The 13,219-nt window shown below is 38.7% G+C and overlaps 1 protein-coding gene across 1 annotated transcript in view; it reads left to right on the plus strand.

Moving 5' to 3' along the window:
• Positions 1-7,003, plus strand: part of LOC140195660 (uncharacterized) — a 52,768-nt gene extending 45,765 nt beyond the window's left edge. Inside the window, exon 10 of the mRNA XM_072254378.1 lies at positions 6,302-7,003. Within this exon, the coding sequence (XP_072110479.1) occupies positions 6,302-6,454 (153 nt within the window). The 3' untranslated portion in view covers positions 6,455-7,003. The remainder of the gene's footprint in view (positions 1-6,301) is intronic.
• Positions 7,004-13,219: the final 6,216 nt, after the last annotated feature.

The raw sequence follows: 13,219 nt of genomic DNA on the forward strand, positions 1-13,219 counted from the left end.
TGCAATCCAAGTTTAATTGTCATTTAACCATAAATGAATATTCATAAATACAGCCAAACAAGACGGCGTTACTATGGAGTCAAGGTACAAAGACACATTACCAACAGTCACACACAAGATCGTAATCCCGTGGCCCACCTCCCACCTCCCACCACCCCCACCCACAATGCTGTGCTTGATGCAAATGTCAACAAACCCATATAGAATATTAGTAAAAATACAATGACGCAGAAAATATATATGTAGTCCAGACCCTACCCCCAGCCCACCAATATCACCTTTTCACTGGCCCCAGATGCCTGTTATGTTACTTCTATTTAAACATTCAGTGGGTTAACACCAAAGAATCATATGCTGGAAGAATTAAAGAACTTTTATTTACAGAAATAAAAAAACACTTCTTAACCCCTCCACATGCTGATACATTCTGGCAAACCCCGTACATGCTCAGTGTTGTCCGATCAGGAACTGGCACATCATTGCACATGATATCACCACAACGCCCACTAGGTGACACCGTGGCTTTGAGGCGCAGTCCTCATCCCGATGTCCAACTCCCGCTAGGCAAATCCATGGCTTTGAAGCCCAGTCCTTGCATATACAAGCACATATTGAATATTAGTAAAAACACAACTAGGTAAATATATATGTATATAGTCTAGACCCCGCAGTCCATTGCAAATCTTCAGTCGCCACAACTGTGTTACGCCACCCACCAGTGGAGCGTGATGGCTCAGACGCCTCTCCTCCAGTGGCTGAAAAGCAAGCAACCCCGCAGCTTGAGGCCCGAGTCCATTGAGTGCTGCTACAAAATCTGTACTTGGCCACAACAGAGCTTGTCTTCTGCCAAGCAAATCCCTGGAGGGCAGCTCCAACACCTTTCTGGACACTGTGCCACACCAACTCCGGTGAGGTGAAGCTCAATAGCTTTGTCCCCTCACTCTGGGTGGCTGCAATCAGGCAACACCATGGATTCTGGCCTAGACCTTGTTATCAAACTTCTGGCATATCAGATTAAGAATGTCCACGGGGGTCTTGCAATCACAAGAAAAGTGACCAAGCTGGCCAATTGCTATTTGACTGTAAGCCTCCATTGACTCAGGCAACAGCACATTACACAATTACTTCACTATCTCCACCAGTGAGCAACTCACTGATGGTGTAGACCTGCAGTCCTTTGAGTTCTTGTAATCATTAGATGTCCGTTTATGTAGAAAAGTAGCACACTTTCTTGACCCCATAGAAGCTGCTGTGACCAATCACACAGCCATCTTTCAGAAAGCCTTCATGCTCAAGAACATCTAGATTCCTCTCAAATTCAGCTAGTTGTAGTCTTTCTTCACTTAGATAACATCCAGCTTTTGATTCTTCTCACCAAACTACATACTCCCCTACATTAAACTCCATTTGTCAAGTTTTCAACCACTCACTCAATCCATCTACATCCTTCTTCACAGGCTTACAATCCTCAACAAATGCTCTTACACAAATTTTTTTCTAAAAATTGCATACTGTATATCCTGTCTCTTTCTCCATTTTAAGACAAATAGGAAATAATTGAGGTAAAAAAAATTGAGCCCTGAGTTATTCTGCTAGTTATAGCTTTCCAGCATGGAAAAGACACATTTGTTCCAACTCTTTGTTTTCTCACATGACAACCAGTTTTGAATCCGTGTTAGCACTCTGTCTTCAATATTATTAATTAGAGAGCACCAACCGTTTATGTAATATTTTATTAGGTGCTTTAGCAAAATCCAAATGCACCATATCCACAGGTTCCCTTTATCCACCCTGTTTGTTACCTGAGAGACCCTAATCAACTTTGTCAAGACTGTTTCGCTTTTCAGGAAACCAAGTCCTCTTCAGAAGTTCCCTTAAATGATTAAGCAGCCTTAAAGTGTTGTTCACTGTGAAGATAAAATACTTTGAAATCCAGCTGCACGGACCATTTACTGGATATTCACTGGCATTCTATTATCTTCCCAGCCATCTTTACATTCTTACCACAATGCAAAGGAGCTATCAGGGAAAAGATTTTCTTGCACAAGCTTGCTCATGGAAGGGCCCTTCAACCACAGATGATCATCTTACATAGTAGACTGTCAAACGGCCTTGAAATTTGATACCAAACTGACAAGAGCTGTCTAAATAGGTCTCATCATTCTGTACAAAAAGACTGAAGAATTTCTGACATGTGTTTGCAAGTGACTCCAATGCCAGGATCTAGTGACGATAATCATTGGTCATGTTTTGGCTTGTAGAACATGGAAATGCTTCTAGAAATCTTTGGAAATACATCATGACACATGTATTTCTATGTATATAGATACAAATCAGGGACAGGTTTTAGACATTTCTATGTATGTAGATGTATATTATGTGTATATGTAGCACAAAGCATTAGATGTATCAAAGTCACTCTCTCAGGATTTAATGATCTTCCAGGAAAATTTTCTGATTTCAGCAGCGACCAACCTGCAAGCAGCAGTACAGAAAAGGAGCTATCTTTCAGTCCGCGTTCAGGATTTAAAAGCAACCAATCAGCAACAGGGATTCATGAGAAAGGACCAAAAAGAATCATTCAAATGCAAGCGGAGGGGCCATTCTTTTGGAGTGTGCCAATGTTTAGAGTGGCTGTGGCTCATCTGGCTTAGGCAAGATCAGGTTTAGGTGAGGTATATTGTCTTGTAAGTTATTCACCCTCTGTTCATATTTGTTTATTCCTCATCTGTTAGGGCATAGTAGATTAGTGAGAATGGCTCCAGAGGCAGTGTTTTGTAGTCTGTGTAAGGTTTGATCTAGTCTCCCAGATAAACATATCTGCACCAAGTGCACCGAGTTGCAGCTCCTGAGAGAACATATTAAGGAGCTGGGGCTGCAGTTCAATAACCTTCAACCCAGACAGGAAAATGAGGAGGTGATAGACAGGAGCTACAGGGAGGCAGTCACCCATAGGTTGCAGAAGACAGGTAACTGGGTGACTGTCATGAGAAGGAGGGGAAATGCACAGCCAGTGCAGAGCACATCCTGAAGATAGGGGCTGTTCCCCTCAATAATAGGTATACAACTTTTTATGCAATTGAGGGGACGACCGAACAGTGGGGAGCTACAGTGACCGGTTTTCTGGCACTGAATCTGGTGCTGTTGCTCAGAAGAGCAGAGAGCTGAAGATGACTGCAATGTTGATAAGAGATTCCTTAGTCAGATGAAGAGAGATGAGGTTCTGTGGGTGCGATAGAGACATCCATATGGTATGTTGCCTCCCTGATGCCAGAATCAGGGATGGCTGGAATCAGGTCCATGACATTCTCAAGGGCAAGGGTCACCTACCAAAGTCTTGGCACATAGATATAGGTAGACAAGGTGAGGAGGTCCTGAAGAGAGATTTTAGGGAGCTTGGTAGAAAGCTGAGAAACAGACCTTTCAGGATAGTAATCTCTGGATTGCTGCCTGTGCCATGTTCCAGTGAGGGTAGGAATAAAATGATGAATGAGAGGCTGAAGAACTGGTGCAGGGGTACAGATTTATGGGTCATTCGGATCTCTTCTGGGGTAGGTACAACATGTACAAAAAGGACAGGTTACACCTGAACCGACGGAGACCATAAGACCATACGACAAAGGAGCAGAAGTCGGCCATTCCGACCATCGAGTCTTCTCCGCCATTTTATCATGAGCTGATCCATTCTCCCATTTAGTCTCACTCCCCCGCCTTCTCACCATAACCTTTGATGCCCTGGCTACTCAGATACCTATCAATCTCTGCCTTAAATACACCCAATGACTTGGCCTCCACTGCTGCCCGTGCCAACAAATTCCATAGATTCACCACCCTCTGGCTAAAAAAATTTCTTCGCATTTCTGTTCTGAATGGGCGCTCTTCAATCCTTAAGTCATGCCCTCTCGTACTAGACTCCCCCACCATGGGAAACAACTTTGCCAAATCCACTCTGTCCATGCCTTTCAACATTCAAAATGTTTCTATGAGGTCTCCCCTCATTCTTCTAAACTTCAAGGAATACAGTCCAAGAGCGGACAAATGTTCCTCATATGTTAACCCTCTCATTCCTGGAATCATTCTAGTGAATCTTCTCTGTACCCTCTCCAACGTCAGCACATCCTTTCTTAAATAAGGAGACCAAAACTGCCCACAGTACTCCAAGTGAGGTCTCACCAGCGCCTTATAGAGCCTCAACATCACATCCTTGCTCCTATACTCTATTCCTCTAGAAATGAATGCCAACATTGCAGTCGCCTTCTTCACTACTGACTCAACCTGGAGGTTAACTTTAAGGGTATCCTGTACGAGGACTCCCAAGAAAGATGGAATACAAAAGTAAGCTAGCCAATAATATTAAAGAGGATACCAAAAGTTTCTTCAGTTATATACAGTGTAAAAGAAAGGTAAGAGTGGTTATCAGAGTGCTGGAAAATTATGCTAAAGTGGTAGTTATGGGGGGAAACAATGAAATGGCAGACAAACTAAATAAGTATTTTCCATCAATCTTCACTGTGGAAGACACTAGCAGAATGGTAGAAGATTCAGGTGTCAGGGGTCATGAACAGTGTGAAGTTACAATTACTAGGGAGAAAGTTCTTGGGAAACGGAAAGTTCTGAAGATAGATGCGTCACCTGAACCAGATGGTATACACCCCAGGGTTCTGAAAGAGGTGGCTGAGAAGATTGCAGAGGCATTAGTAATGATCTTTCAAGAATCACTAGATTTTCAAATGGTTCCAGAAGACTGGAAAATTGCAAATGTCACTCCACTCTTCAAGAAGGGAGAGAGGCAGAAGAAAGAAAATCACGGCCAGTTAGTCCAACCTCAGTGGTTGGGAAGATGTTGGAGTCGATTGTAAAGGATGAGGTCTCAGGGTACTTGGAGGCACATGATAAAATAAAATGTAGTCAGCATGGTTTCTTCAAGGGAAAATATTACCTGACAAATCTGATAGAATTCTTTGAAGAAATAACAAGCAGTATAGACAAAGGAGAGTCAGTTGACATTCTGTGTTTGGATTTTCAGAAGGCCTTTGATAAGGTGCCAGACATGAAGCTGCTTAACAAGCTACGAACCCATGGTATTACAGGGAAGATTCCAGTGACTGACTGGCAGGAGCAAAGAGTGACATTTGAGGGAGACTTTTCTTGTTGGCTGCCGGTGACTAGTGCTGTTCCAAGGGGTCTGTGTTGGGACGGATTCTTCTTATGTTATACAGTATGTTAATGATTTGGATGATGGAATTGATGGGTTTGTTGAAAGTTTGCAGATGATACAAAGATGGGTGGAAGGGCAGGTAGTTTTGAGGAAGTAGAGAGGCTACAGAAGGACTTAGACAGATTAAAAGAATGGACACAGAAATGGCAGATGGAATATAGTGTCAGGAAGTGCATGGTCATGGACTTTAGTAGAAGAAATGAAAGATTGTCTATTTTCTAAGTGGAGAGAAAATACAATAAACAGAGGTGCAAATGGACTTGGGAGTCCTTGTGCAGGATTCCCTAAAGGTTAACTTACAGCTTGAGTCTGTGCTGAGGAAAGCAAATGCAAGGTTTGCATTCATTTCAAGCGGACTAGAATATAAAAGCAAGGATATAATGATGAGATTTTATAAAGCACTGGTGAAGCCTCACGTGGAGCATTGTGAGCAGTTTTGGGCCCCTTATCTTAGAAAGGATGTGCTGAAACTGGAGACAGTTCAAAGGAAGTTCATGAAAATGAGTCCAGGATTGAATGGCTTGTGATATGACGAGGTTTTGAAGGCTCTGGGCTTGTATTCACTAGAATTTAGAAGAATGAAGTGTGAAATCTATTGAATAGTGAAGAGGCCTTGATAGTGTGAGTGGATGTGGCAAGGATGTTGCCTCTCGTGGGATAGTCTAAGACCAGAGTGAACAGCCTCAGAATAGAAGGGCATCCAGTTAGAATGGAGATGAGGAGGGATTTCTTTAGCCAGAGGGTGGTGAATCTGTGGACTTCATTGCCACAGGCAGCAGAGGAGGCCAAATCTGTATATATAGTTACGGCAGGAGATGCCAAATTCTTGATAGGTTAGGACATGAAGGGATACAGGGTACATGAAGGGAGGCAGGAGATTGGGGCTGAGAGGAAAAATGGATCAGCAATGGCAGAGCAGACTTGAGGGGCCAAATGACCTAATTCTGCTTCTATATCTTATGGTCTAAAACTCAAGCCATAAAGGCTTAATAACTTACTTTAAAACATCTCAAGATTATCAAAGTTCTAGCACTCAAACCATTCCAACAATTTTATGTGAACCTATCTTTCTTGTTATTTTAGGGAGACTCAGGTGGACCACTGGTTTGTAAGAAGCAACTCAGAGGAATTGTATCCTTTGGATATAATGATACTTGTGGAGTTCCTGAAAAGCCCGGCGTTTATACAAGGATCACAAATAAATATATTCAGTGGATTAAGCAAAAAACAGATTAATACTTGCAAAAAATACTTAAGCTTTCAGCATGATTATGTCTTTTGTGGATCACTGCTATTCTGGAATTAGAAATTTTATAGACAGTGGCCTAAGGTAGAACGAATAACTCATAACTCATCAGTTAATAACGCATCGGCATGATTGATAAGTTCGTGGCCTATGGTGGAAGGAGATGAGTTATTGACTTCAAACTTTCTGCATAATCACTCAAAGAGTTGACCTGATTGTGCACATAACGAGAGCTGTATAACTCATCTCCTCTACCTTAGGCCACGAACTTATCAATCACCAATCTGTGGATACCTTCTGGAGGTCCAAGATCTGTATGTTCCATGTCCGCTAGACTAAGTGTGTACATGTAGGAGGGGACTATGTTGAAAAATAAATGTGCTATGTTTTCTAAAATTGACTCCTTCTACCTTAGACCATGAACTTATCTATCACCCCTCGTATAACTCATGTCTATATGAAAAGGTTGTGCATATTTTCAAGCAGGAAATGATGTTTTTGCTGTAATAATCTTGCAATAAACAAATAAACATGTGCTTTATTGGATGAAGGTATCAAATTGGCTAACTCACTTACGTATCTCTGAATCAGAATTTTGTGGGATCACATTTCAAGATTTGAAACTATTATCCACGTGGGGTTTACATTGATAGGGAAAATAGAACACAACAGAGCGTACTCAAAATAAACCAAAAAAAAACACTGATGTACCTCAACACAGGTGCCCCTTAGGGCTGTGTCCTAAGAGCCCTCCTTTACTCTCCGTATATCCAGGACTGAGTCACCACAGCTCCAATCTGCCAATTAAATTTGCTGATGACACTACACTGATTGGTCTAAATCAAATAATAATGAGGAAGCCTACAGAGAAGAAGTCATCACCCTGACACAGTGGTGTCCAGAAAACAACCCCTCCCTCAATGTCACAAAAACAGAGGAGCTGGTCATGGACTACAGGGGGAATGGAAACAGGCTAACCCCTGCTGACATCAATGGATCTGGGGTTGAGAGGGTGAGCAGCTTTAAGTTCCTCAGCATACACATTACCGATAATCTCACGTGGTCTGTACATACTGGCTGTGTGGTGAAAAAGACACAACAGCATCTCTTTCACCTCAGATGGTTGAAGAAGTTTGGTATGGGACCCCAAATTCTAAGACCTTCCTACAGGGGCACAATTGAGAGCATCCAGACTGGCTGCATCACTGCCTGGTATGGGAACTGTACTTTTCTCAATCGCAGGAATCTGCAGAGAGTGGTGCAGAAGCCCAGTACATCTGTAGATGTGAACTTCCCACTATTCAGGACATTTACAGAGACAGATGTGTGAAAAGGGCCCAAAGGATCATTGGGGACCCGAGTCACCCCAACCACAAACTGTTCCAGCCGCTACCATCCAGGAAACAGTACCACAGCATAAAAGCCAGGATCGACAGGGTCTGGGACAGCTTCTTCCACCAGCCCACCAGACTGATTAATTCATGCTGATACAATTGTATTTCTATGTTATACTGAATGTCCTGTTGTACATACTATTTATTATAAATTGCTATAAGTTGCACATTGCACATTTACATGGAGAAGTAACATAAAGATTTTCACTCCTCATGTATATGAAAGATGTAAGAAATAAAGTCAATTCAATTCAGTTCAATACTGTTGAGTAGTAGAGCCAGGATCTCTGGGAGTACTTAAAGAGGCAGTGTGAATTATTATTTCAATGATCAGGGAATAGAGGGTCAACCAGAGAATTGATGCAGAAGGGGAATGAGGCCTGTAACAGGTCTGCGATGACTATATTGAATGCAGGCTTGTGGCATACACCTGTTCCTATTTTCTTAAGTTCTTTTATATTGAGATGAATTGATTAGCAGATAAAAATATAAGAATAAGATTGCATCTGGGTTTGTTGGTGTTCGGAGTTCAATCCCTGCATCCTCTGTAAGCAAGTTTGTCTTTTCCTTCCCATGTGCACATAGGGCTTGTTCCATACTGTATTTTTTTTCAATATTTTTATTAATTTTCTACATAGGAAAATACAGAGTTCAAGAAAAAAGAAATATATCAAATACATTATACTGAATCGCACATACAAACTCCTTACTCTATATTCATACAAATTGATTAATTCATAATATTGAAATATAGTAAATTTATAATATGGAAAAAAAATCTAACCCATTACCAAGACCGAAGCTGATTAGTAAAGAAAAAAAAGGGGAAAGAAAGTATATTATTAGCCATCATCTGTGCTTTAACAGCAAATCAAAGGTTTTGAAAATAGTTCAGAAAAGGTCCCCACAATGTTTGCAAGTCTTGATTAGGTTCAGAAATTGAACACCGAATCTTCTCTAAATTTAAACATCACACCACATCACATCACATCACACAGCCACTGAACGTGAGTGGGCGGGCCCATATCTTTCCATTTAAGCAAGAGCGCCCTCCTAGCCATAAGAGAAATAAAAGCCAAAATGTGCAAATCAGATTTCTCCAAAATAATATCCTTTCCTCCAACAATACCAAATAAAGTGGTCAAAGGATTAGGCTTAAAGTTTAGTTTAAAAAATATCAAGAAAGTTTGAAATACTTACTTCCAATATTTTCCAAGACTCGGACATGTCCAAAACATATGAATGAGTGAAGCTTCTCCATTACTACATTTATCACAATATGGAGATATATCTAAATAAAAACGAGACAACTTATCCTTAGTCATATGGGCCCTGTGAACCACTTTATATTGTAGGAGAGAGTGGCGGGCACATAACGATGAAGTGTTAACCAATTTAAAAATTTGATTCCAAGTTTCCTCAGAAACTGAAGTCTGTAAATCTTGTTCCCAAAGATTTTTAATTTTATCTAAAGGAACACTTCTCATTCCCAGCAGCGTATTACAAATATTAGATATAGATCCATTATAAAAAGGTTTCAAATTAAAAATTACATTTAGTAGATTCTTATCAGGATTTTTAGGAAATGTACTTATTTGAGACCGTAAAATATCTCCTATTTGTAGGTATCGAAAAAAATGAGTTTTGGGTAAACTATATTTAGTTGACAGTTGTTCAAATGAAAAAAGATTTCCTCTACAAACAAGTCCTGAAGGCATTTAATACTTAATCTATCCCATTCTTTAAAAGCCACATCAATCATAGAGGGTTTGAAAAAAAATTAGAAAAAATAGGACTCGAAAGAGAAAATCTCAATAAGCCAAAGTATTTTCAGAATTGTATCCAAATTCTCACAGTGTGTTTAACTACCAGATTATCAGTTAATTTACTTAGAGACAAAGGGAGTGAGGATCCAAGAAGAGTAATAGTAGAGAATTTATTAACAGAGTTAGCTTCTAAAACAACCCACATCGGGCAATCGTCACGATTTATGTAATATAACCAGAATGTAAGATTTCTTATATTAATTGCCTAATAATAAAGTCTAAAGTTTGGTAAGGCTAATCCTCCATTCTTTTTATCTTTCTGAAGGTGAATTTTATTCAATCTAGAATGCTTATTCTTCCCTATATAAGAAGATATAATAGAGTCAAGAGAATCAAAAAAGGATTTAGGAATAAAAACCAGCAACGCCTGAAAAAGATATATAAATTTAGGTAATATATTCATTTTGATGGAATTAATTCGACCAATCAGCAATAACGAAAGAGGTGACCAATTTGATAGTATCCTTTTTGCGTGATTCAATAGGGTAAGAAAATTTTCTTTAAATAGACACTTATAGTTTTTAGTAATTGTTACACCTGAGTAGGTAAATTGGTTTCTTACAATTTTAAAAGGAAGATTGGAATTTGTTGGTATTAAATTGTTCAAAGGGAAAAGTTCACTTTTATGTAGGTTTAATTTATAACCTGGAAATTGGCTAAAACAGGAGAGTAAAGAAAGTACATGGGCTAATGAAGTCTCAACCTTAGAAATAAATAGCAGCAGATCATCAGCATACAGCGAGACCTTATGAATAGTATCTCTCCTTCAAATACAGGTGATATCATTAGATTCTCGAAAGGCAATGGCTAAGGGTTCTAAGGCCAGATCAAAAAGCAAAGGGCTCAACGGACAGCCTTGACTAGTGCCACGTTGAAGCTTAAATGGTTTGGAATTATGAGAATTAGTGATAACCCTAGTGGAAGGAGCTAAATAAAGTAATTTAATCCATTGAATGAAAACGGGTCCAAAATTGAATTCCATTCAACTCTGTCAAAAGCTTTCTCAGCATCTAGGGATACCACACATTCTGATATCATGTTAGAAGGAGAATAAATAACATTTAATAACCGACGAATATTAAAGTGAGAATATTGATTTTTGATCAATCCAGTCTGGTTATCAGAAATGACAGATGGCAAAATATTTTCAATCCTATGGGCCAAAACTTTAGATAAGATCTTAGTATCAACATTAAGTAAAGAAATTGGTCTATAAGAAGAGCATTCAGTTGGATCCTTATTCTTTTTAAGGATAACTGAAATGGAAGCCTCGTAAAAAGATTGAGTGAGTCTGCCTGACTTAAATGAATCCAAAACATCTGAACATAAATGAGGTATAAGCAGTGAGGAAAAGGTCTTGTAAAATTCTCCAGAAAATCCATGTGGACCCGGAGCTTTCCTCAAACATAATGGGAGCACAGCCTCAACAATTTCCTCTGAAGAAACAGGTTGTTCCAACAACTTTCTGTTGTCGGCAGAAATTGTAGGAATGCTTAGTTGATCTAAAAAATTGTTCATTACAGTGTTATCCTTAGAAGATTCAGAACTATAAAGTTTAGAGTAAAATTCTCTAAAAGTATCACTTATTTCGAAATAATCAGTTGTCCTATCACCATTAGCTTTGCATATTTCTTTAATCTGTTGTTTAGCTCTAAAGGTTTTAATTTGATCAGCCAATTATTTACCTGTTTTATCTCCATGAATATAAAATTGACTTCTATCTTTTAGGAGTTGGGTTTCAACTGGATAAGTTAAAAGGATATTTTATTAAATTTCATATACACAAATACAGAATTCATAAGGATACTTATTATAAATCAAAATAAGGAAGCTCATAATGCGCTATATATAAATCACACTGATACAATCACGGTATCCCATATTCATGATGAATCAAAATAAATTGAATTATGAAATACAATAATATGGTCAATTATATTATTAAAAAAAGTCTACACCCACTACCAAGACAAAGCTGGTTGGTAGAAAAAAACAAAAAAAAAAGTACTTTACCCTACAGTGTTTTATAATAATAGTCCAGATCTACATTTTAATAACAATAACAATTCAAAGATTTTCAAAGTAGTTCAGAAGGGGTCCCAGAACGTTTGAAAATCTTGATTGGAATCAGAAATCGAACAACGAATCTTCTCTAAATTTAAATGTGACATAACATCACATAACCATTAAGCATGTGTGTGCGGGGGGGAGGGGGGCAACCTCCTTCCATTTAAGCAAAATCGCCCTCATAGCCAGTACCCGCAAATGAGAAGGCTCCAAAATTAAAGTTCTTTCCTCAACAATACCAAATAAAGCAGTCAAAGAATTGGGCTTAAAATTAACTTTAAAAAGTACAGAAAAAGTTTGGAATACATCTTCCCAATATTTTTCAAGGCTCAAACATGACCAAAACATATGTATTAATGAAGCCTCTCCATTATTACATCTGTCACAATAAGGAGATATATCTGCAAAAAAACGAGAGAGCTTGTCTTTAGACATATGAGCCCTATGTACCACTTTAAATTGTAGGAGGGAATGACGAGGACATAATGATGAAGAATTAACCATTTTGAAAATAGCCAACTAGGTCTATTTTTGGCTTTGGGAGGAGGAGGGGTGGGGTTTCTTTTTTTTCTTTTTTCTCTGAAAGCTGGGTTGGGCCACTATCCAAAGTTTCTGTTTGAGTACCTTATTTTATGGTTCGTTCTCTGGTTCTAATAATTTATGGTCAGACCTTTTACCTCTTCTGTTAATTAGTATTTAAAAGGGATTGAAATATTAATTTACTTAGTTTTAATGTGAAAGGGTTAAATCATCGTGTGAAACGGTATAAGATTTTTGCTTATATTAAAAACTTAAGGGCCCCCATTATTTTTCTACAAGAAATGGATGTACGTAGTTATGACAACACACACTTTTTTAATCGGTGGAGGAGTTTACAATTTCATTCTTCATTCAGAGTAAGATCTCGAGGGGTCTTGATTTTTTATAGACAATACAATTTCTTTTGTTCAAAATGAAGTTGTCTCTGACCCTAATGGGTGAGTTGTCATAGTGTCAGGGAAACCAGATAATAAATTAATTGTATTTGCTAATGTGTAATTGTAATGTGGATGACCCAAGACTTTTTGAGCGTTTCTTTTCATTCCTCCCAGATTTGAGTCTTTATTCTTTAGTGATGGGAGGAGATTTTAATTGTTGTCTAGACCCAGTATTAGATCGTTCTTCTCCCAAATCAGCAACACCTAATAAATCAGCTGTATTTATTCAATCCTTTCTAATGAAATGTGATATTGTTAATCTCTGGTGTTTCTTTCACCCAGCAGAAAGGGAGTATTCATTCTTCTCTCATGTCCATCTCCCTATACCAAGATTGATTATTCTTTATTGATAGTCAAATGATTCCATTAGTTCAATCCATTGAATATAAAGAAATAGCTGTATCCAACCATTCTCCTATATTTCTATCTTTAAATCTTCCTGGTTTCACTCATATGAACAGATCCTGGCATTTTAATTTAACTTTGTTATC

The sequence above is a fragment of the Mobula birostris genome, chromosome 3 (assembly GCF_030028105.1).
Source record: "Mobula birostris isolate sMobBir1 chromosome 3, sMobBir1.hap1, whole genome shotgun sequence".
Taxonomy (NCBI): Eukaryota; Metazoa; Chordata; class Chondrichthyes; order Myliobatiformes; family Myliobatidae; genus Mobula; species Mobula birostris.